Source organism: Strix aluco, chromosome 2 (assembly GCF_031877795.1).
Source record: "Strix aluco isolate bStrAlu1 chromosome 2, bStrAlu1.hap1, whole genome shotgun sequence".
In the NCBI taxonomy this organism is placed as follows: domain Eukaryota; kingdom Metazoa; phylum Chordata; class Aves; order Strigiformes; family Strigidae; genus Strix; species Strix aluco.
Window position 1 is genome coordinate 31,633,318 of NC_133932.1, and position 23,398 is coordinate 31,656,715.

At 39.8% G+C, this 23,398-nt stretch overlaps 1 protein-coding gene across 2 annotated transcripts in view; it reads right to left on the minus strand.

The window, feature by feature from the left end:
* The window catches only part of APP (amyloid beta precursor protein), a 227,767-nt gene that overhangs the window by 60,264 nt on the left and 144,105 nt on the right, over positions 1-23,398 (minus strand). For both annotated transcript variants that reach the window (XM_074813930.1, XM_074813921.1), the window contains 3 exons: positions 11,857-11,990; positions 3,169-3,243; positions 1,870-2,028 (listed from right to left, as the gene is read on the minus strand). In XM_074813930.1, coding sequence (XP_074670031.1) covers positions 1,870-2,028; positions 3,169-3,243; positions 11,857-11,990 — 368 coding nt within the window. The remainder of the gene's footprint in view (positions 1-1,869; positions 2,029-3,168; positions 3,244-11,856; positions 11,991-23,398) is intronic.

The window sequence follows — 23,398 nt, forward strand, 5'->3', positions numbered from 1 at the left end:
CCGTCAAAACTTACTTCTACTGGAGTCATCTATCAAACAGCATTCTTTGACACAGCCTTTCAGGCCTGATGCTTTCCCACTGACACAGTAAATGTATTATTAATTTAAATGTCCTGGGAGCTGACTACAAGCATCCCAAGCATAAAATGCAGGTTTTCCTGGTCCCAAAGTCAGTGTTAACATTTTCTTCCCTTAGTGTTATGCAGCTGAAGTTCACTTTTTTTTTCCAGTGGAGATGTCATCTGTATTCCACAAACATGAAAGTTGTGCTAGGAATGAAGTTGCACATTCTGGCAGCAATAGAGACCATTCTGCTGTTATGTGTGGGTTCCCATCTTCACCTTCCACAACCTCAGACACCTGCAGGACCAAGCTGTCAGTCTCATCCATACACAACTTGAAATCAAATAATTTTTCTGGGATACTTTTCAGACAGGATTACATTTGCACAAGGTTCAACTTTACAGCAACAGCTGACTGGCTAAAGCCAAATGTGAAATCAAATCTTGGGTGAACTACCCAAAACCACACTGCAAGAGAGCAAACACGACCTGCAGCCAAGTCTATGCACTCACCTCACCCTCAGTTCTGAGCTGCATACTCCAGTTTCCTAAACGAAGCTGCATCCCAGCCTGTAATTTGCTAATCTGTCTGCTAATGGGACACTCAAGTCCAAGCCCTTCACTACCCTCACACAACAGTCAGAGGTTACAATATGCATCTCACACTCAGACCAAACATCATCTGCCAATTTAATACAGATTAGCTTCATTTTCCACAAATTACTGTGTTGCAAAAAGCAGCTCATTTCTTATTACAACTACTCTGAAGTGTCCCCATGACACTTTTACCTAACTAGAAGATTTTTCTTTTACTTCGCATCCAGCAAAAACAAGATAGCTTTGCACCATGAGGTGGAGAAAAAAGTTTGATGGTGATAAAGGTGACGATGATCGCTTTTCCATGCTCACTGAATATGCAGGTTTCTCTGCAGAAGGAAATTCACTTAAAACATGCAATTTTATCAGGTTAGCCGTATTGATGTAATTCCCTGTGAGACCAAATTCAGGATTTAATGGCTACATCTTACACTGCTGATCTAAAGGTCTTTTAGTAACATAATGTTTTTTTCCATCTAGGAAGTGTTCAAGAGGCAAGAGGTATATAAAAAAACCTGACTGCTTTCCTGCAGTGTTCGTGCAGATTCTCTTCTTCTGGAGGTCACAGACCAGTTATTTTGGTATTGAATACAAACATCACAGATTTGGAGTCATTAAAAATTCCATTCAGTCCACATTCTGAACTTAGTGTTTACACCCACCAATAGCCATCACATCCAACAGACAACTCTGAATTGCTAGTGTGTTATCTTCACGCCATCCAACAATCCACACAAGATCCTTCACCAAACATTTCAACAGTTCAAAAAACAAAACAGAAAATCACAACCACCCTCATCCTTAAGTTCCACCTTGACGTGATGAAGTATCCTACTGTGCGTCACTTGGAGGAACACTTCATCATCCTTCTGCAGGATCTGTGAACAGCTGCAATTTCTGACAATCAAATTACTTTCACATTAGTTAAGTATCTTTATGTATGTGTATATCTACCTATAGGTATATACGGGGGGGGGGGGGTGTGGGGGGGTGTGGGGGGGTGGTGCGTGTGCTTGTGCCTACACTTTATTGTACACATGAAGTTTAAACTTTTAAACTTTCAAACTAGCTGACTGCTGTAGTAGGTCTGGCATGGGGAATACACACTCACTGCTCCATAGATGGACTGTACCTGGGCACACCTCCTTTTTCTCCAGCATGACTACAGCAATTTTGACACAGCTGACAGAGCTTGTGGTATTGTGCTTACCCTGGGCGGGACAGTCTGCAGGGCTGTGATATAGTTCTCCAGAGCAATGCGGCGACGGTCATTCAGCATGGCTTCCACCCGCGCCATATGAGTCTCTACTAGCTGTTGTCTTTCATTTGCTGCTTCTTGTTCCAGTGATTCCACTTTCTCCTGGAAATGCTGAAAAAACATCCATCACAACAGGGACAGCGAAGACATCAGCAGAGACCAGCTGATGTGAACACCTCAGTCTGCAAATCACCAAAATCCTTCCCCATGTCAGCCTAGCTTGGCTCGCAGGAACTCTGCACCGAACACACCTTTTACTGATTTCAGTGGGAACTGCTGATGCCCTGTATTCCTGAACACCTGCCATATTTTATTAATCTAATAAATCTAATAAAATCTAATCTAATAAAATATTCCTGACAAGTTCAGCACAATCACCAGTGAATGCTTCATTTGCCCCCTGAGACAGTGGTTCAGCATTACGGAATTGTGCCTAGAGGAGGGTGGAGTTTGGCAAGCATATGCCGCCCCACCATCACGAGTCATCAACGTGACTTCATGAGCAAATCTACATGGGGGGAAAAAGAATTCCAACCTGAACAGAGTCACTAAAATTTCTTATAAACTGGCCATCAGGAAGAAAAACTGAGCCCAAACTTATTCCAATAAAGGTAAAGATTGACTGGGTAAAACGCACAGAGAGCAAAGCTGTGGGATCTAACATGCAAAGCAATCTGGTTCTGAACATTACCTTTTTATACTTTTGCATTGAAATAATTCTAGAAATACTGAATAATACCTGACATAGCCACAGTGGGATTCAAGGAGTGTCTGGCTTGTCAGAATTTTTGAATTATAGTATAATTTTGGATACAATAGTTTTTGGATGAGGGTTTCTTTCAGATAAAACTGATGGTGATTCCTTCCTTAAATCACATTTTCCATCTCTGCTTTGAGCTTAGGTCCTGCAGCTTATATTTGTTTATCACGGCCTGAATTTTGAAAGGGGCCCATGGGAACCGAGCTTCCAGTTCTTACTGAAGGCAAATCTAAATTCAAGCAAAATTCTGCCCTGTCATACAGTCATGAGAGATGTCCTGCACTGCTCTTCCAGGGACTGGTGGCTGCAAAGTGCAAAGTACAGAGATGCCCAGCAGCCACAAACAGCTGGAAACAAAAATAGCAGCAGCAAGAGCAGAGAATAACATTAAATCCCCATAGAAATAGGTTTTAAAATTGTATCACACCAAGCATCCCTTGTATTTTAACTGCAGTCCCAGCTGGTAAGGTTGTGGTTGCGTTTTCCTTTACCTGGATAACAGCTTTCTTGTCAGCCTTTGGCAAGTTCTTTGCTTGGCGTTCTGCCTCTTCCCACTCTCTCATGACCTAATGAACAAAACAAGGAGCGTGACTTTTGTATTTTCCTCTTGTCTCAGGGCTTAGCAACAGCCAAGCACTGCAGCTCCCACAGTCATATTTTTATATTCCTCTCCTCCTTTTATCTCTATAAAAAAAGCAGTTACAACATTTAACGAAGGTAGGATCCTGTTATTAAATAAAACAAAGACAGTACTTCTGTGTCTGAACATCGTGCCAAGCTCTCACAAGTCCTCTGTGAAGCAACACAGCCATTAACCAGCCCTCAAGTGAGGGCTCTGGGTGAACACACCAACCCCTTTTCATCTCAGACAGAAAGGAAACTGCTTCCATCTATTGCACATCCTTGGTCAAAATGAGTTCATTTCAACTCACTCTAATTGACACTTTTTTTCAAAACACAAAAATTTTAGATTTATTTGGACTATATCGCTGGCCTTTGAGTAGGACAGATCAAGAATTGCATGCAATTTGTGCTAGTCTGTCCAGAAATACGTGTCCAACACTTCAATAACTGAATATATTTATATCTCAAGTACAACACTGACATAAAAATGATGTAGGAGAACTTTCCGTACCATTCTTTCAGCAACGTGAGAGGCCACCTCCTCCTGTAACATTGGGCAGTATGTCAATAGTCAGGGAATGAGTTACTCTTAACTTGCTGTCCATGACATGTGAAACTTTCTCATGGCTGTACTTAGGGACTTTACTCATTTCACACCTAGACGGCAATTTCCTCAGATTTTATGCAGGAAGAACTGCTTTCACCAGATGTAGTACACACACATAAGTGACTTATTTGCAGGATTAGCCCAACGTCAGAAGAAGACAGAAGAAACCTAGAAGCAATTACTCAAAATGTGCATTTCCTTTCCTTCCTTCCTCACCAAAAAACACACTTTCATACCATTTAATAGTAATAGTCAAACATACCCTTTCTAAAGGAGATTTTTGAAAAGCTTAAGAGTCTGCATGTATGATGTGAAATTTTACCACGACCAGTACCAAAGACAGGAGAAATTAGACCTGCTGTGTCTTGTGTCTGCAAGTTGAGCCCCCACCACTCATCTGCTGTCTCAAGTTCCCCAGTTTCCCCACATGCTGAACATTACTAATCAGGCTCCTTGATGGACAGACTGGAGAGTACTTGTTTGAGCCTGTGCCTTTAAAAAAAGGCCACCCAAACCTGGGCTCAAAGGAGACTTCTACAAATCCCAGTCCTTGAAATGTAATCCCCTCTCAGTCCTATATAGGGTTGCAGACCCTAATGATTAGCCAGCATGCAGATGCCTGTAGTCAACATATGGGATTTTGCTGTCAAGTTTTCATCTTCCTTTTGATCCAAAATCTGGGAATGTATTTCAAGACAGCAATAAATCAGTAAAAACTGATCAACTCACTACCAGTGAAATTATTTACCTGCAAGAGATTCTGGCCTCAGTAACAGCCCAAGAGAGTGGAGACATATATTTTGGGGAGCTAATGTGATGCTGAAAACTTTAAAGTGGGAAATTGCTTCTGGACTTCAGCAGGGGCATGGTTAGACAGCAACTGTAAGCACAAAGACCTGAAGTCAAGTATTCAGAAATCACAGACTTAACCTTACTCCACTCTTTTACTGGGTACTGTAAGCTGAAATTTATGTCCTGAAAATGGTACTACAACCTACATAAACTGGCAGCCTAGAAGTACCTCTTCAATTTACGTTATCTTCTCATCAGACAAATACACATTGATGTGCAAATCGCAGCCAAGCACTAAAGAGGTAGGAAACCAAAATTTACAAGGAGACATGAAAATTCATTTGCAAGGGGTTGTAGTAAGCAGCTGAGGACAGAGAACATGCATGATGTGCAGCGCACTAAAGTTACAGGTCACCCCACCACCAGTTACTTTCCCGGTACTTTGGCACAGATTTTACTGCTTCTCTGACAAAGCAGGACTAGAGGACATGAACTGACACCACAACTTAGAGCACTGTGACTTGTTCTGAAAAAAACTTACTAATGCTCAGAGAGCTGCTGTGTATTAAGTGCACATTAGGTATTCATCTCTTAATTGTATGCTTAGGCATGTGACTGTGGTGGTCGAAAAAACTTAATTCGTGTATACAGACAGCATCCTTCTACAGACCTGACACGTCAGTGGTGCCGGGATGTGAACATTACAGAAGACCCAGAAATTACAGCATTAATTCAAGTCATGAACTACAATGATGTGTTCAAATTTGAGCACTGGCCTAGGTTAGCAACTTTATGATTTTCTTCTCCCTCCTCTCCTTTTATGTCTTTAAATCACATCTCTGACATCTGCCTAATACTGTTTTTACTCTGAATAGGCAGTTGATGGGTTTTCAGAACAGTTCCCTTGCCATCTTTATCCCTCAAACTAACGCTCTGCTAATCCATATGATGAAAACAAGTATTGTGGGTAATGTGATAAGGAGACCTTTGGCTAGACCAGGTCTCTCTGCCCATTTTATTTCTTTAAACCTTTTAAGGCACAGAAGGCATGATGATAAACTGACAGCATACACCACTAGTTGGGAGGGATGTAAATTACAGGCTTCAGAGTTCAGCTCTGGTGCAACCAGAGTGAATGGCTAATAGAAAAAAAAACAGAATGACATGGCTGTTTGCAGAAACAATGTTCAACGTAAAGATTGCAGAAGCTGTGCTTCAAGTGCTGATTTTTGCAACTGCGAAGACTTGAATGGTTGAAAGCAGCTATGCTAACTAACGGAAGATATAGTTGCCCTACAGCTATCTATGAACAGCCATGCTACCACCCAGAGAAAACTTCTGCTCTCACTGAATCACCAAAGGTCATCACTTTAGAGAATTAAGAGTGACTAAGAAATATTCCATAGTACACTGTATGAAACCAAAGAGCAAGAAGGGAAAAAAAAATTCCCCAGATACACATGTGCAGAAAAAGGCTGAACTTGGCTTCTATGCACTTATAAACCTATTCTCCTTCATTGACAGCACAGACCTATCAAAGCCACACAGATTTATGGCTCTTCAAGGCTTGGCGGCTTTGTGCAGGAAAAATGACAACTTCTGGTTGAGATTTAAAAAGCAAGCCATTTCAAAGTCAAATTCCTTCAGAACCCTGGACTTAGTGCCTGGCAGACTCCTTTTGAAATTGGGCTGTAGGGGACAGCAAGAAGGAAAAAGGAAATATGGAGATTGTCATTCATTATTGAGATGCTAAATACAAGAATCTCATTATATTGAAAACAGCAGAATTTACTCTCATTTTTTAGTGTGGGGCACAGTAGCATATCTGCAAGAGAAGAATTTGACAGACGTTTAGGATACAGCAATCAGACCAGCAGAGGCGCTTGAAGGTTTGTTTAGTCAGAAGGTCAAAGTCACGCCAATAAGATGCCTACCTTTGTCAAGGGCTTTCATTCCACACTTGACCCTTTTTCTGGTAGTAACATCATTAAACCTCTCCAAAGAGCCCTAACTGTAACTGAGGTGGATACTGCTACTAACCTGACAGACAGTTTTAAGAAAGGAAATAGCCTTCCCACACACAATAATAGAGATGGTGGGATCCAGGGAATAAAGACACCAGTATTATTTAACATCTTTGTGGGGGACACAGACAGTGGATTGAGTGCACCCTCATCAAGTTTGCCGACAACACCAAGCTGAGTGATGTGGTTGACACGCTGGTGGGAAGGGATGCCATCCAGAGGGACCTGGACAGCCTTGAGAGGTGTGACCCTGCAAACCTCATGAAGTTCAACAAGGCCAAATGCAAGGCCCTGCACATGGGTTGGGGCAATGCCAAACATCGATACAGGCTGGGCAATGAGTGGATTGAGAGCAGCCCTGTGAAGGAGGACCTGGGGGTATTAGTGGGTGGAAAACTGACTATGAGCCAGCAATGTGCACTCACAGCCCAGAAAGCCAACCATATCCTGGGCTGCAACAAGAGAAGTGTGGCCAGCAGGTCACGGCAGGGGATTCTCCCCCTCTGCTCTGCTCTCGTGAGACCCCACCTGGAGTACTGTGTCCAGCTCTGGGGCACCCAAAATAAGAAGGACATGGACCTGCTCAAGCAGGTCCAGAGGATACCATGAAGATGATGGGGGGCTGGAGCACCTCCCTTATGAGGACAGGCTGAGAGAGTTGGGGTTGTTCAGCCTGGAGAAAAGAAAGCTCTGGAAAGACCTTATAGCAGCCTTCCAGTACTTAAAAAGGGCCTACAGGAAAGGAGGGGAGGGACTCTATCAGGTAGTAGTGATAGGACGAGGGGTAATGGTTTTAAACTGACAGAGATTTAGAGTAGATCTGAGGAAGAAATTCTTTCCTGTGAGGGTGGTGAGACACTGGAACAGGTTGCCCAGAGAAGCTGTGGCTGCCCCATCCCTGGCAGTGTTCAAGGCCAGGTTGGACGGGGCTTTGAGCAACCTGGTCTAGTGGAAGGTGTCCCTGCCCATGGCAGGGGGATTGGAACTAGGTGATCTTTAGGGTCCCTTCCAACCCAAACAATTCTATGATTCTATGGTGTCACTGGCACTAAAAATCAGCTGAAGACCTCTCTAGGATGTTGGAACTAGTGGCATGCAATGATCCAAAAAAAATCTTGAACATAACGCCAGCCCTGTTCAGGCTGGTTGAGGACAGCAGTATTTCCAGATGCTTGCTTTGGAAATGAACTTCCAAGAAGTAAGACTATTCTAGGAGACAAGGTATCATTAAGTTCCTGTCATAAGTATTGTACACGCTATGATTCCAAAAATACTGTAAACAGCCAGAGGAAGAGTAAATCTAAGACACGAGGATGTCACAAGATGTTTGAGGAGAGAAATGTATAAATATACTGCTCCCTGGAGTAAGGTTCAGTATCTGGTTCCACCAGTCTATTTAGCATTAACTATCTAAGTGAGGGACCTGTACAGGAATTAACAAACTGAAAAGAGAAGGAGGAAAAGGGGAATTGTACCAAAACATGAAACAAGAACCACGGTATCCTGCAATCAGTCAGCATAACCTCTCCCTGTTATACATCAGAGAACATTTAAAGGTTACACATGCATGGCTGAATGGCTATCCTGTTTGCATGGGAATGTAGCTTTGCTCTTATGTGGTGTTGCATTACTAATTCTTGGGAAAAGCTTAAACTTGTGTGTTAATACAATTCTCTTTACAGTACTACCTAGGAAAGTTTATAAGCCTTGTTGCTCCAGGTGTGGTGCAAGATGTAAAGGCAGAAAAAATTTCATGGTCTGTAGTCTAAGGGGATGGACACTTAAGAGCAGAAGGGATTAAAGCAGTCAGAACCAGAGGTACATCAGGTCATTGTACAAAAAGAGCAGAGACCCCCCTAGTAAGAGAATCTTTTAGGAATTGTGAACTATGAACCAACACAACCATCAACAAACGCTGGGTCTCTGCCTGTGTGAATATCTTTATGCAAGTGAAAGAGAAACACGAGTTGTCAGAATTTTATGGTAAACAAAGGGAAATCTCAGAAAGAGGATATATAGCATATGTGCATTTGCCCTGATGACATGTTTTGATTAAAATATTTAATTTCAATTTAATTTTTTTAATGATAAACTTCCCTACTCCTTAGATGATTACATTTTATAGGTGAACTAGAATGCAGCTGATTTTTTTTACTAGTTAATTGGCTGTTGCAAAGTAAAGTGTGCATCAAATCAAATACTGTTTTAAAACTAGTTGCTTTATTAAATATCTGTATTTTGTGAACAAACCTATTTATATCAGCTTATGACATTTATCAATATTAAAGAATGACTTGATCATTTTCCTAAAACCACTGATCATTTCCTCTCTTCTTAAATACAAAAAAAAAGGGCACTTCTGCTGCTTTATAAGCCCCCATTTCTCAGCTTTGAAAGAACTGGACTTTGAGTTTAAAAAAAATGTTCGGTGCAGCTGGAGGACTTAGATAGTGACTCTCACTTGCTTTTTTTTTTTTTTTTAAAAGAGAAAAACATTGACAGCAAAAGCTTACGAAGTTGAATTATTCAGCATTGTTTTTAACGTAACAAGTAACAGTTTAAAATTAATTTTTAGTTAAGTATATTTAAGAACATACCTGATTTTAAAGAAAATGTAAAATGCAATTTTTAAATATATTCCCAGAAAAAGAGACCAATGTTATGGGACACAGACATATCACAGTTCACATGAGGAAACACAGAATGGTAAACTAACTGGCTTTTCTACTTCTCCACAAGATTTTATATTTGCTAAACGTTTGAAATGTTAACTGCGAGAGGCTAGTTCAATACTGTATGTACAAAACATTACTCATAGAAGGGAAAACTAATTTTTAAAAACTTAAGTCTCTGCTTCAAAGCTCTACAGGGGTTCTGTGCACTTCAAGACATATGTACTTCAAGCTATGATTTCATAAGCAGCTTAAGCAAACTAAAGATCAAAGATCTGTCTTTCCTGATGTACCTATTGTGCTGCTGTTTCCTAGGTCTGATTTAGCTTGCTGAACTGACCAGAGTTGGTGATTTTACTTTTCTTTGGAAGAGTGACCTTGCAGTGAGATGAGGGAGCTGACCTGCGTCACCCCGCAGCTGTACGCTCATTAGCGCTGACAGAAAGGATGGCTGGGAGTGTGCTAATGAGGGCAGAGCAGGCGGCAGCGCCAGCATGATCGTCAGTCAAACCCTTGCACCACAGCCTTCATTTATGAAGCTGCCCCAAACACGCATGGTAAAATGTGCGATGCATTTACCCGCAGGTTTTCTGATGCTACAGTTCAGTGCTTTTCCCAGTTCATTTTGTTGGCGTCGAGCACTGACATTGTACGGTCTCTCTGTATGACCTTTTCTGGGTGTCTGTACATTCGGTTAGCTCTTTTCCACAAATCATCAGCTTTGTAGAAAATAGAAAATACACAGTTCACCCAAATACTGCCCTTAATTACTCAGCTTAACCTTCACATATTGGGATTTTGGAGTCAAATCTGAAACCACGGTGAGAATCTGAGGATTGTTCCAGGGAAACCTGCCTTTCGCACTGACTATCCTTTGTCTTCCAGACACCCACTCCTATAGTGTTTTTAAAAAAAGGTTATTTCAAGGGGAGATAATAAGAGGGTAACGACTGCCTTAACCCGCCAAACCTCCTCGTGCAGGATCTCTCTTCTCTGTTGGGCAGGCTGCATGCACAACATTTTTTATCCTCCCAACTCCCAGCCTGTCCTTCCCAAATGGTAGTCACACAGAAGTCTGTTACAAAGAGGACTGGAATGCAGGAGCCCATCACACAGGTGCCTCGAGAGCCATTGCCCATCTCCCTCCTGACTCACCCCATGACTTCAGGCCTGCTCCAAGCCAGGTGCTGCAGCACCCACACTCAGCAGCGCCTCGGCCACTGGTCGTTTTAATGAAGTCATTTAATCTTCCAGAGGAAAGGGAATTAAAACACTTAAAAAAAGCACATTAAATTGGGACTATTTTATCTATTTAAGAAGGAGATAGATTGTTTGTGCTACAATGCTTCTGAAGCAGAGGCAGAGGAGGAGCATGTATCTTCCTATCTATTAAGTCATATTAAGTCATGGCATGTGGCTTGCACCGATCGGGTGACTGCTTCAGGTAAGATGCCCTACTCTATTTGTTAGAAAAGTGCCAGGTGTGACTACAGTAACAGCAGATGGGGACTTATTCCTAGAGCTTATTTTCAGGTCTACTCAAACATTTTAGCACAGACCTGAAGGTTAATGTATCAGTAATACACAGAAACACTGAAAATACAACAGGGGAATAAAGTTACAATGAAAAATTATAGTAAAATAGCTACACAGATATATGCAGTGCATCTGAGTTATACTACATTCATTTTTGTGGTTCCATTCTAAAAAATATGCACCACGGGCTTTCCTTTAAACTTCTTATATTTTTTCTTTGTTGTTATTAGAGCAGAACTGTGACAATTTTTTATTGGCACTGCTATTATAAACTCTATTTCTCAGAGAGTGGATAGCTCATCTCTTAGTGTTCAATAGGATTAACAGCAGCGTATAGTTTCAGGCTACACAAATCTTTCTGGTTAAAGCAAAAAAAGGATTGATTCAGTTGGATTTTGCTTCAGTTCAAAAGCACTAATTTTTCCTCTTTTCTTCGGTTTTAGATGCATTTCATGTTACCTTGAGGCTCAAGACCATTAGATGAACATATGCAAGCTTATGTTACCCCAGGGCACGGTCACGTATGCCTGCACACAGAAAACGAAGCTAATCACAGGCAATCTCCCTCAGCTGCTACAAAGGAAGGATGACTAATACAGTGGTCAAGTTCTTTACTTAGAAATAAGAATAATCTCACAAACCAAATATTCTTCCGCAAAGATGAGAGAAATTTTTAACAGACTTTTTTCCTTTCTACCAGCACAAGTAACTGATCACAGCTGTGATCCAACCACAAATGTATGTCCCAGCCAGCTGAATTCTTAGATGGAGTCAAAAAGGCAGTAAATGGTGTATTTACAAAATTTCCAATAGGTAAGACAGCTGGCTGAAGCCTTGGGAAATAAGAAAATGAAGGACTCCAAGCATATGATTTGACAGACAAAACTCCCTCCCGTATTTAGAAATAAAGAAATCTCCCCTTACCTGAGACATCCTTTCACGATGCTTAGCTTCAAGTCTCTCCTTGGCTTTCTGGAAATGGGCATGTTCATTCTCATCCCCGGGTGTCTCCAAGTATTTGTCAACAGCATCAGGAGTGCTAGCAGCTGTGGTAGGGACTGAGGTGAAATTTTCAGGGCAGGGAGAGGGAAGGGAGGGGGAAGAAAAGCAGAATTTCTAGGTAAAATTTAATTGGACCAAGCAAGAAACATCTGTTCTAATTTCCATCAGAATGAAGTAATTCATTTAACCTCAGAGAACGATATAAAAATGTGGTTTAGGCAGATGTATGAGACACACAGCAAATATATGTAAATATACAAGGATTTCCCTTCCACCCCATTTTCTTATCCAGGAGAAATCTTCAATTTGAACAAAGCCATGTTATTCAAACCGGTTAGAAACTGCTCCCAAAGGAAAAATTCCAAGGAAAAAAAAGCTTGGTAATGACTAAAATGCATAAACCAGCAGAAAACCCTTTGCAAAGTTACATGCTTTGTGTATTAGTTTATTTTTGAAAGGTAAACTAACACAAGTGCCAATGCAAATGTTTTAAAGCACCTATGGACCCCGCACATACCCTAATGAAATACGTCAAATCCTTCCCTTAGTGACAGTTTGGCCTCATAGGTATTTACTTTATTTGTAACAACTTTGATTAAGAAAAGCCCTCATGGATGCAGGAAATAATCAGCAAGCATGCACTAATTGCCAGCCATTCCTGTTGGCAATACGTATCACACTGGTAGCAGAAAGATTTGCATTTGGGGTAATTCAAGCAGAGTGAGCAACAGCTCCTTTGCTACACAGTAACATTCATCAACTTCTAGGTTAACTAGAGTAACATTTCTGTGCCTGAGACTTAACATCAATTTAAAAAGCTCTCCAATGATGATCAACTATTTCATTTCAACTATATTGTCCCTAAACATTTTATTATATAATTAGTTTCATTTCCCTGGTCACATTTAGTTCAACAATTGCAGTTAGTTTAAAAATTCTGACAATTGAAGACTATACACATATTTGCACAAGACTTTTTTTTTTTTTTTTTTAATTGTTTGACTACATGTACTTTAGCTAACTTCACTTACAGAGGTAACACATTTTAGTAAATAGACTAATACAGGTAGGGAAAATCCCAGGACTCTCCCACACCCCAAACATTTCTCAATGTCTTCAACAGAAGCAAACTTTAGTCTGAATATCAGGCTGAGTAATAACAACCAATATTTATTTATGACTACTTTCCCCCAAATAAGTTGAAAAATAAACAAATCTATGTTAAATTATTAAAAAAGTTACAACATGTTAGTCCCAATAAAACACCATCTTCAAATTTCAAGAAAAACTTAAACCAAAATCCAAACTTTTCCTCCAGTTTTACCTTAGATGTATAATCCCAAAAGCAAAACAAACAAAAAACCAAAAATGAACAGAAAGCCTTTGGCTGCGTTTTAGATCTCTCTACGCATTCCTTACAATAGGCATGGGTGGTTTTCAATTCTGTTGGTATAAGTTGCACAATGAATTTTCTAAGTTACTCACTGGATCAAAGGAAAGACCTTGCTTGTCTCAAAAGAAACAAACAAACAAAAAATCTAAAAGCAACCAGAAAAAAATTGAATTGAGAAGTCATAGGCAGTGCAAATTATCACTCCTCCCATCATTTTTTACATTTTTTCATAAATATTTAGTCACACGTTTACACTTTGTAAAATTGTAAACTTTGTTACTTAAGTACTGTAACAAACAGGAACAAATAAGCTTCCTGACAGGTCACAAAAATTACAGAAATAGAATGCAACTCTTAGTATTTTCAGTGGTTACTCTCACAACTTTGGACAACTTAAAGTCTCTGATACTGTTATAAAAGCATAAAAGTGCTCTTTTTAAACCCTTAATTAATAATAACAACCCATCTTCAATAATAATGTGGTTTGTTCCGGGGTGCAGTGCTGCCTGCTGTAACTGCTATAGTCAGTGTAAGCAAATTCCAAAACCAAATCACCCAAAGCTTGGACTGAGTGAAAATATTATTGTAATGCTCAGAAGTATTTCTAAATATCTTTGCCTTTCAATCTTTCAAGCACCAAATTAATTTAATCTTTCCTGAAGCTGCAGGCGAGTACAGTACATTTTAATTTCATTTAGAAAATGAAAAGAAAATTTGATTTCAAAGCAGGAAGAAATTTAAGAGTGTCAGACTAAGCAAAGGCTATCCCTTCCAGCCTCCTGTTTCATGACGGGTTTACCAAACACCCCCAGGCAAGAGCAGTAAATACTCTTTTGCAATGTTTAACTGACCTTGCTGGATTTTCCCTCCATGACTCTAATTTCCTGGTGTGTCCCCCCCCCCCCCCAACTTGCATAAGATTTAACGTTCATAATACAGTGCGGCAATGAGTTCCACGGTTTAATCAGGTTCCATGTGAAGAGGATTCCCCTCTGCCTACACCCTCCTCTCGCTGCCTCTGCAGGACACAGCAGGGTTTAGCATGGGAAGATCAACCAGGAAAGAGCTCTAGTGCATTTGTCATCCTTATACATCTTTTATAGAATTTAAATTTTTTTTTTAACTGAACTTAAGTCTGTACAAATGTGAGTGGAAAGAAGTGACAATCTAAATAACTGTCCAATAAATTATGTAAATTTAACCTTTAATTTATTGAACAGGAAAAAAGGTCACCAGGATTTGCGCTGAGATCAGTTAAGCCACCTGTACATTCGAGGTCTGATTTTCAAAAGCTCCAGTCACACACGTGTGGCCTTTATGGCCCAGATTTTCGTACAATACACTTACTTCCCACTGGAATGCCTGATGGTGTGTTTCTGAACAGGTGAGAGTAGCGGGTGCTGAGAACTGAAAAACCTGATTCTAGTGCCTGCCTGGTGCAGAGGATGTCAGGGTACCAAGCCCCCTCCAAAAGCTGCGCAAAACCAAATCAAACAGCAACTAGGCATTAAATGCCACAGACCTGGATGCCTGAGACAGCCAGGCTGCACCCAGGAGCATGGGAAAGGGGCGGGCAGTACAGAATCACAGAATCATTCAGGTTGGAAAAGACCCTTGGGATCATCGAGTCCAACCATCAGCCCTACTCTACAAAGTTCTCCCCTACACCATATCCCCCAACATCTCATCCAAACGAAGTACATTGATACACGACCGCAACCTGCTCTTTCAAGCTAATACTAAAGAAGGTAACACTAATGAAGAGCAATACTGTGTAGGAGGAGAAAGCTACTACCCCGACCTCATGCAAAAGGCAAAAAGGCTGGTGTAATGCCACACATCCACGACGCACTCCCAAATAGAAAGTGGGCTTGGCAACAGGCATGTGAGCTGATGGGAGCTTGGGGGACCTGTCTCTTGGTAAGAAGCTCAGACCCATTCACCGGGGAGTGGACTACTAATTTCATTTAGAAATCTCCACTGAGAGAAGATTGCTGACAACAGCTTTATTGGAAGAGAAGCAACTACGGTGTGATGGTTGAAAACCAAAGCTAGGCAGAAATAAGTCAGGAAATCCAGATCAGAAATAAGCCACTCACTTTCAGTAGTATGTGCAATTAAGTATTTGAACAACTTATGCAGAGATACTCTGATTCATCCAAAAGCATCCTTGAAAAGATCCTGCTTCAGCATCTCCTTCCGAAACCTGGCCAGTGAACAGACCTGAAAGCAAGGGGTGTTTTCTCCCTCCCTGCTTGCTGCTGCCACCGGTCCATGCTCAGCACACGTCAGAGCAGGCCAAGCTTGAGCAAAGCCAGCCATAAGGACTCAGCCTGCCTACTGCTCCTGCAATGTTTATTTGGCCGCTGATGGCTGCAGAGACCAACCAACCTACTGACACCAACCCCATGTCACTCTGCAGACAGACACTGTTTGAACTCTTAAAAAAATGGGATAATTTTCATTAAAAAGAAGTTCAGCATGTATGTTTAGGAAAATACAAAAAGGTGAGATTAAATGGTCATATACATTTTTGTTTTCTGTTATAACTGTGATTCAGAAGCAGTTGTTTTATGAGTGTTTAGCTACTCGGGTAATTTGAAATCAGCAGTATTTCTCTGACAAGAAGTAACTAGTCTGCTTAAAACCAAAGAACCTTATTAGATTTTGCTCCCTGTATTTACAAAGCCTGCCAATGATTATGTGATAACTTCTCCATCCAGTATTAAAAAAATCATAATTATCAATAGTAAAAAGAATTACAAAAATACTGAGCTTTCTTTCTTCTGCATAAAGCAGAAACATTTTAAAATTGCTTCATGGCTCTTGGCATAAAAACTATCCTTTGCACTCCAAAACATTTGGGAACTTTGTTTCTAGAGACGTATTGCATGTTTTCTCAGAGCAAACTGGGAACATTCGGTCAGACATCAGTTACATATAAGAATTCCTTAAAAATCTGCAACCTCATCTTATTTTTTGACCACAGCTGCTCTTAGAAGGTTTCATTTTCTATGCACTGCTTGTTTCATAAGGTAACTCATTCTAGTACTGCATGAAGACAGATCAAAAAGTGTGTGTTGACAGGTGTGGAAGAAATGCAGTATCAGATGACATTTTCTTCACACTTGCACTCATTTTACCTGTCAATTCCCAAATAGATTTTTTTAAATTTTTAATTAGACTTTAAAATCCTAACCTTCCTAGAAACACAGGTGCTATTCAACAACAATCCTTACATACCAGAAGACGGGGGGGGGGGGGGGGGGGGGGGGGGGCAAGAAAAATGCAACAGTATGCCCCCAGATCCTGTTTTACTATTTTGCATAAAAATAAATAATCCGTTATCAGCCTCTTCAGTGAAAGAAAAAACAGTTGCTCACCAACCTCACATGAAGTGGAAGGATTAGTAGATGCTCCTTTTCTGAAGGCCATCGGCTGTTGCATATGAGATGGGATACCATTAGAAATGAAAGCATTACCCAACTACAATGTACTACTCGGTAGATGCATTCATTGACTCTGAATTCCACATAAGCAACTGCCTCATTAATGAAGGATTAAGATCAAAGCTTTCAGTTGTTGACTAAGATCACAACTAATTATAGAACTTCTGACAATCACAAGTGCATATGGAATGTCTTTAGTGGGAAGGGTTTCTATTTTGCTACTGCTGCCTTGGGAAATGAGCTGTTTTTACAAGACGGTATCCCCATTCTTTTGTGAATAAGCTACTCCACTTACATCAGGATGGCAAAACCAATGAACAGAATCTAAACAACGGGGAAGAAAAATGATTACCCCTCTACTGCAAAACAAATAAATTACTGACAGAAAGATACAAGACAAATGAAGGCTGGGAAAGGTTTATCGAAGACTGTAGCAAATTAGCATTATTTTAAACGTAGGGAAAAGATGTACCAGGATGAGTTTTTACATAGAAGTTAAGTTTAATATCATTTAATTACTTGGAAAGAAGTGTGTGCTGAACTGATATGCCTTCTAGTAGAGACCAATACTGGGGCACAGAACAGTAAGTGTATTTACATACTGTATATAAATTATAATCTACTGCATTTCACTCCTAATCAACTGTTTTCATTCGTAGCACTGTAAGCTGTAGGACTATCAGGCAAAGTGACATTCCTTTTCACTTTTAATTACTTTCTCCTCATACACACTTTCACCAAGACCACTTTCTGAACCCTGTCTAAAACTAAAGGGGAGGGCAGAGTTCCTCCCACAGTCAACAGCACAGGGGAGACCTTGTGAGAACGAAAACCAGACATGTCCCCAGTTCTAGTATTTTATCTGTAAGCGGCAAGTTGCTGCTGGTGCTCATTTCTTTCTAAGGTTTTGGGGGGCAAACAGACAGCACTGCTGTGCTCCAAGGGTTCATCACCCCTGGACTGGCATGAATTCTGGGAGCTAGATTTTTTTGCCTTGTGGCTTATCAGCACATCTCCCTGCCTGGAAGCCAACTGCAGAGCAGTGAACTGTCCCAATCATGATCAGAGACTGGTGCTCCTGTCCTTCAGGCCACCCAACTCCAGCTTCCCACTTTTTAATTTTCAGCAAAGCTGCTCAATAATGCAAACTCATTAAGTTATTCATTGATGTTTAGGCTTATCCAACTCAACTACATAGTTATCACCCAGCCTGATCACATAAATAAAACCCAGCTGAATGGTTATCTTGCACATTTTCTTTATCCTCATGTTCTGACAATTATATTTAAGACACCCAAAAAGTCATGAAAGTGTTCTTCATAAAAACTGAGGAATTCTGACTACAGTGGTGGAGACTCAGAAAACACAAGACATGGACTAACATACAAAACAGAAATATATTCTTCTGTCAGAAAAAAATATGCACATTGGTACTGAATTAAGAAAAAAAGTCCCCTGTAATAGTAGTGGTTGTATGCTCAGGGATCACATCTGAAGCAGTAAAAAGAATCACCAGTTCTGAGACTTGACTTCTCCACCTTCAATTTCAAGCTACCTCTTAGCTTCCAAAATTTTGTTAAATTAGATGAATGCTCCTAAAGTGGATTGGAAAGCACATTGTTTAAAAATGTCTACTAGTTTAATTGAAAGAGATTCTAGGCACAGGTTACATCAAGAGAGTTAACACATGAAAGAGAACCCAGTGTTCCAGAGGGATGCTTTTTCCTTTCTTAATAGTTGGGTTATCTCCTTGTTCTTATTACCCATCAAGGCTAAACTACTTTGTCCTAAAAGACTGCATATTGTTTCTGTAATATTTTGCAACTTGCATTAGTATTCAAAAAATAATTACAGGTCAATGTAGCAACCTTGGCCTGAAAATATAATTAAGTGTATTGAGATGGAAAAATCACATGTTTAAAAGTTACATTTCTTTTTGAACTTTACTTTGCAAAGACTGATCCTATGTTCCTTCAATATGTTATAATTTAAATAGCTGGCATAGCATCAAAACAGTAGGCAGCTTGAAAGACAGTTTAGTGAAATCCCTCATGGAGACTTTTTGGAGAGAGAAAAAAACCATACCATACTCATATTACTCCTCATCTATTGCCTTAACTAAAGTTGATACTTGCGACCTAAACTAGCTTTAAGTTAAAGTTTCTCATATAAGAATCCTTCTGTGAAAGAACTTCAGGATACATTTCCTATCCATGCACAGCTAGAACTTGGCAATCATGCTTTTGTTGCATCTCCACGAATGCAACTTCATTTTCATCAGTCCCAACAAATGCCATTTTGCCTTACTCATACCCGTTTGACACTCCTCTCGGCCATTAATTGCTCAGATCACCCCCTTCAGAGTTCTTTGATTCATTCTGTGCTTGGGAGAAGGTTCCCAAAGCAAACTTTCCTCAAGCATCTTTGCAATACTCTGCTTCAAGGTCATTCTGATTTGTCACTGTGAATTTAAATATTTATGAAGAAAAAAAGTCCATTAAATTCTTCACCTGTTACATCAAATAAGATCGCTGTGAACAAATATAAGATAGAAGTATTTTCCTGAACGTGCCTTCTGCCAAGGCTGTAAACAAGAGTTAAAGTTCCACAGTCCAGGCATGGACACAGCTTGCAAGCTCTGCTGCTTTTATAGACAGAGGCCTGCCAACCCCCCTCTAAAGCTCACGAGCAGCGAAAGGGCAGTATCAACTCAGTCGAGATGAACATACTCTAGATGTGGCCTGCTTTTTGTCTTTGAGCCTTCTACCTGACCTCAAGCTCAAGCAGTCTGTAGTTGTACAGACAAAATGAGCAATCACCCAGTAAATAAGACAAAGGATTAAAATGTACTACCTAACTAAAAATACAGCAAATCATTCTGCTTACAGGAATGTACTGCAGTTCTTTAATGCCTTAGACACACTCTGGAAATTGGCATGGAAGTTTAGCTGTCAAAACATTTTACTTGCTGCTAACTATGGAGATGTCAAGATCCCAAACAAGTAACAAATGGATAAAGGAAATTACTGACAACAGGAGTATCATAAGCTGCTGCTGCTAAGAGGTACAGATTGTTATTCACAGTACCTCTGAAGAGAAATTAAACTGGACACTGCAAAATGCAAGAGGTCATGAATTCCCCCCTCAAGAGCATGAACTGGAAATACATTAAGACCTATCTCATCAGTTATCAGGGACAGACGAATACTAATCTGTAGGCAAGCTGAAGTTAGCCTATATAAAAAGCAGTAAGAGTAGATCCTCCGTATTAGTCTTGTGCACAATATTTTAATCTATATTTAAGAGGCTGTGAAATTCCATGTATATTATGAAATAGTAGATTTTAGTGTGCTTCTTTTCCTATCTTCCATTAGAAATGGAAATAAAGTATCTGTCACTTAAAAATCAAAAAAGATTTAGCAACTTTGCAAGTTTACAACATTTAGTCTAGAGAAGAAATACTATTCTACCTAAATTCATCCAAAAATCCGTGATTGTGCTCTAAAATAATAAAAAATAAAACAATGTGTGTTAACACTTAAACTTACTACTAGGTTTTGTGGTTTATGCAAGGAAGGAGGCAACACTGAACCCTGTTGGTTTCCTCTGTTGCTAGCAGTAGAAAACCAATACAATGTTAAAACCCCCTATTTTGTAAAAGGTCATTTTAGTGATATGTCAAAGCTTTCAAAAACTGACTGTGCCACCAAGGTACAGTTCACTCCCACTTTAGATGCAGAACAAATGAAAACGTGATCACAAATTACACTCCGCTCTGAAGGCACCACGCCATGGCTGCAGGAGCTGCTGGGAGAGATGTCTCCTATGCAACAGCCGACAAATGAAGTTGATTGAAGAGAACAAATATTCCCAGCTTTGAAACTATTTGTGTCCCCAAGTCAAGACTTGAAAGTTAACATAACTTCAAAACAGTGTTTATTAAAAAAAAAAAAAGTATTTCCTATTTTAAGGATGTTTAACAAGCAACAATTAAGAAAGTGAAAAAATTGACACAAATTACTTTTTAGTATGACAATAAGAGAAATCATTCTTTTGATAACAGCAGTTTATCACCTTCTGCTTATTCTTGTCAATACATACCCATTCTGAGGTCATTAAATCTGAATTAACCACCTGACAGATCCTAATGACTTCAAAGGAGCCATTATGGTCAGTCACACAGTAGAAGTTTGAGTCCTTATATTGAATAGAAACTGTAGACAGTATTGAACATGCTTATAAAAAAATCAATAGAGTGAGTATGTGGTCTGGCAGGCTGAAGGAATTGGTAACAAGATCCTTAAAGCCTTCTACTTCTAGGGCAATTGGATATCAATTTCCACGTAGCTGGGTGATGAATGAAAAGATTTGACAGTAGTAGCTGCTGCCCAACAGACAAATCATTTTTGTCAGACCTCAGAGCATTGGTCAAATTAGTTGGTAGTGGAGAGTGTCTAACGCTTTGCATGACAGGACAGTCCCACCTTTTCAGATCAAGTCAAAGAGACTTCAGCAAAGAAGCAGAATAAAACAGGATTTTTTTTTTTTTTTCCTGTGGACAGTGTGTTCAGGATAGTAGTCAGTATTCACACTTCCAGTATTCATAGCATGAGCATTTGTGACAACATCCTCAGGTTTTGGTTCAGTCCAATTTCAATGCATTACAAGAAAAATAAACTCACATCCCATCCTTTGATCCTTTGCCCACTATTTAAGAGAAACCCAACTGCTATCCACTATCTCATGTTACTCTCTCTAAAATCTAACTAGTTTATCCTGCAAAGCAAGCTACAGATAGACAAAGGGAAGACTTGCTTTTAGCATCCATCTTGTCTCCTGCCTAAGAAAGGCTCACTGTTTTTTTATAGGGCACAAGGGAGAAACAATAATGTGAACACTGGAGAGAAAAGGAATAAATAAATAAGCATGAAATGGGGGGAGGCACAAAGATCAAATGGAAAGATGAAGTTAAGGGTGACAGGGCGGGAGTGATGGTGGGGAAAGACAGGATGAGAACAGAACAGGGGTGGCCTAGATGGAAACTCTTCACCTTTTTTCTTCTTTCCTTCTGTGGGATTGGGGTGAGGGCGGGGTCTGTGCTCCAGCCAGCTTAAAAAAAACACCTTTCAGCAACATTAGATCAGTATCAAAGACAAGATCTCACTTAAGTGCTGAAACATATTGTATTCATCACTTCTAATTATTTTCATTACTATTTCTATTCAGCAAAATGACAAAGAATAGGAGAAACAGCATGGTGATACTGAAACAGTAGATGAAACCAGAGGAAAACAAAGTTATTTTAGGAACAGAAATAACATGTATAGATCAGCGTATAGAACACACTGAAATAACATGAAAATACAAGGAAGAAAAATATACTTAAAGTAGCTTGGAAAGCATACCCTATAGACTCAAATGTTGTTTTAGAAACTACCGAAGAAATAAAACCAAACAGGAAAAAGCCCTCTGGGAGGTATATTTCAAAAGTCAAGACCAACTCTAGTTTTACTTAACATCAGTTGTGCAAATGAAGCCAAGCAGCTCAAGTACTCAACCTAACTCAATTTTCCTTAAAGAGAAAATCCCAAAGTAAACCAAGATAACTATGGAAAGAATACAAATTATAACACTCTTGGCATTGTTTTATTGAACTGAACCTAAGAAAAAAAAGAACCACAAAGCCAACTTCAATGAGATAGAGAGGAAACTCCTGGGCTTATCTGAATATCCTAATGAATATGATATATAGCAAATTTAGAAGTTGTTTATTTCATTTCCACATGCTACAAGAGAATTGCCAGTCTTAGAAGAGAAGATCATTTATCCTCCCAAACAGCTTGAGCTGAACAACTTCTGCTGCCAAGACCAAGTTTGAAAAAGGAAGACAATCTAATTTCCAAGTTTCATTCAATCCGTAATATTCTTTTTAAGATCATGGCTGAAGTCACCCCTTGTAGCAGACGATTTCCTGCAAAAAGATCACTAGGTTGATTGGCAGTGTATAATACAGTAAACTCTGCTAGTTTGCTACTACAAGCAGTCAGTGCTATGATTTCACCTACAACCTGTATATGAAAGGCAGCCACCACTGCATTATCAAAGAGGCAAATCAGAATCTCACCCCTCCAAGTTTTACTGTGTAAGAATAATTCTCACAAAGGCTGTTCAGCGATGTGATTGCTCTTCCCTCTGTGTAATAATTTTGCTGCACTATGAAAGCCAGAAACAAAACTCTCAGATTTGAAGTGCTGGGTGAGTAACTACAGCTCTGTATGCAAGATACACAACCTTTGGAGATCTTTGAGTCTGCACATAGTCCTGCTGCAGAATTTGGACAAAGAAATGCATCCATGTGTCTCAGCTTGAAGGGCAGGAGCCAAAAGCAACCTGTAAAAACTGGTATGTGACAAAACTGCAATCTTGCAAGAGTCAAGATCTACTACAAGTCCTTGTTTATGCTGTTGTCCAGACTTCACAAAAATATTATAGATTTGTTACTAATGCTGACAAAGGCAGTAATAATTCTTAATTTCCACCAGGTATGTGAAAAGGCTGACTTTTTCCAACAAAAAACAGTGTATGCAGCTTCTAGAAACTCTTATACTGACCATAAAAATAA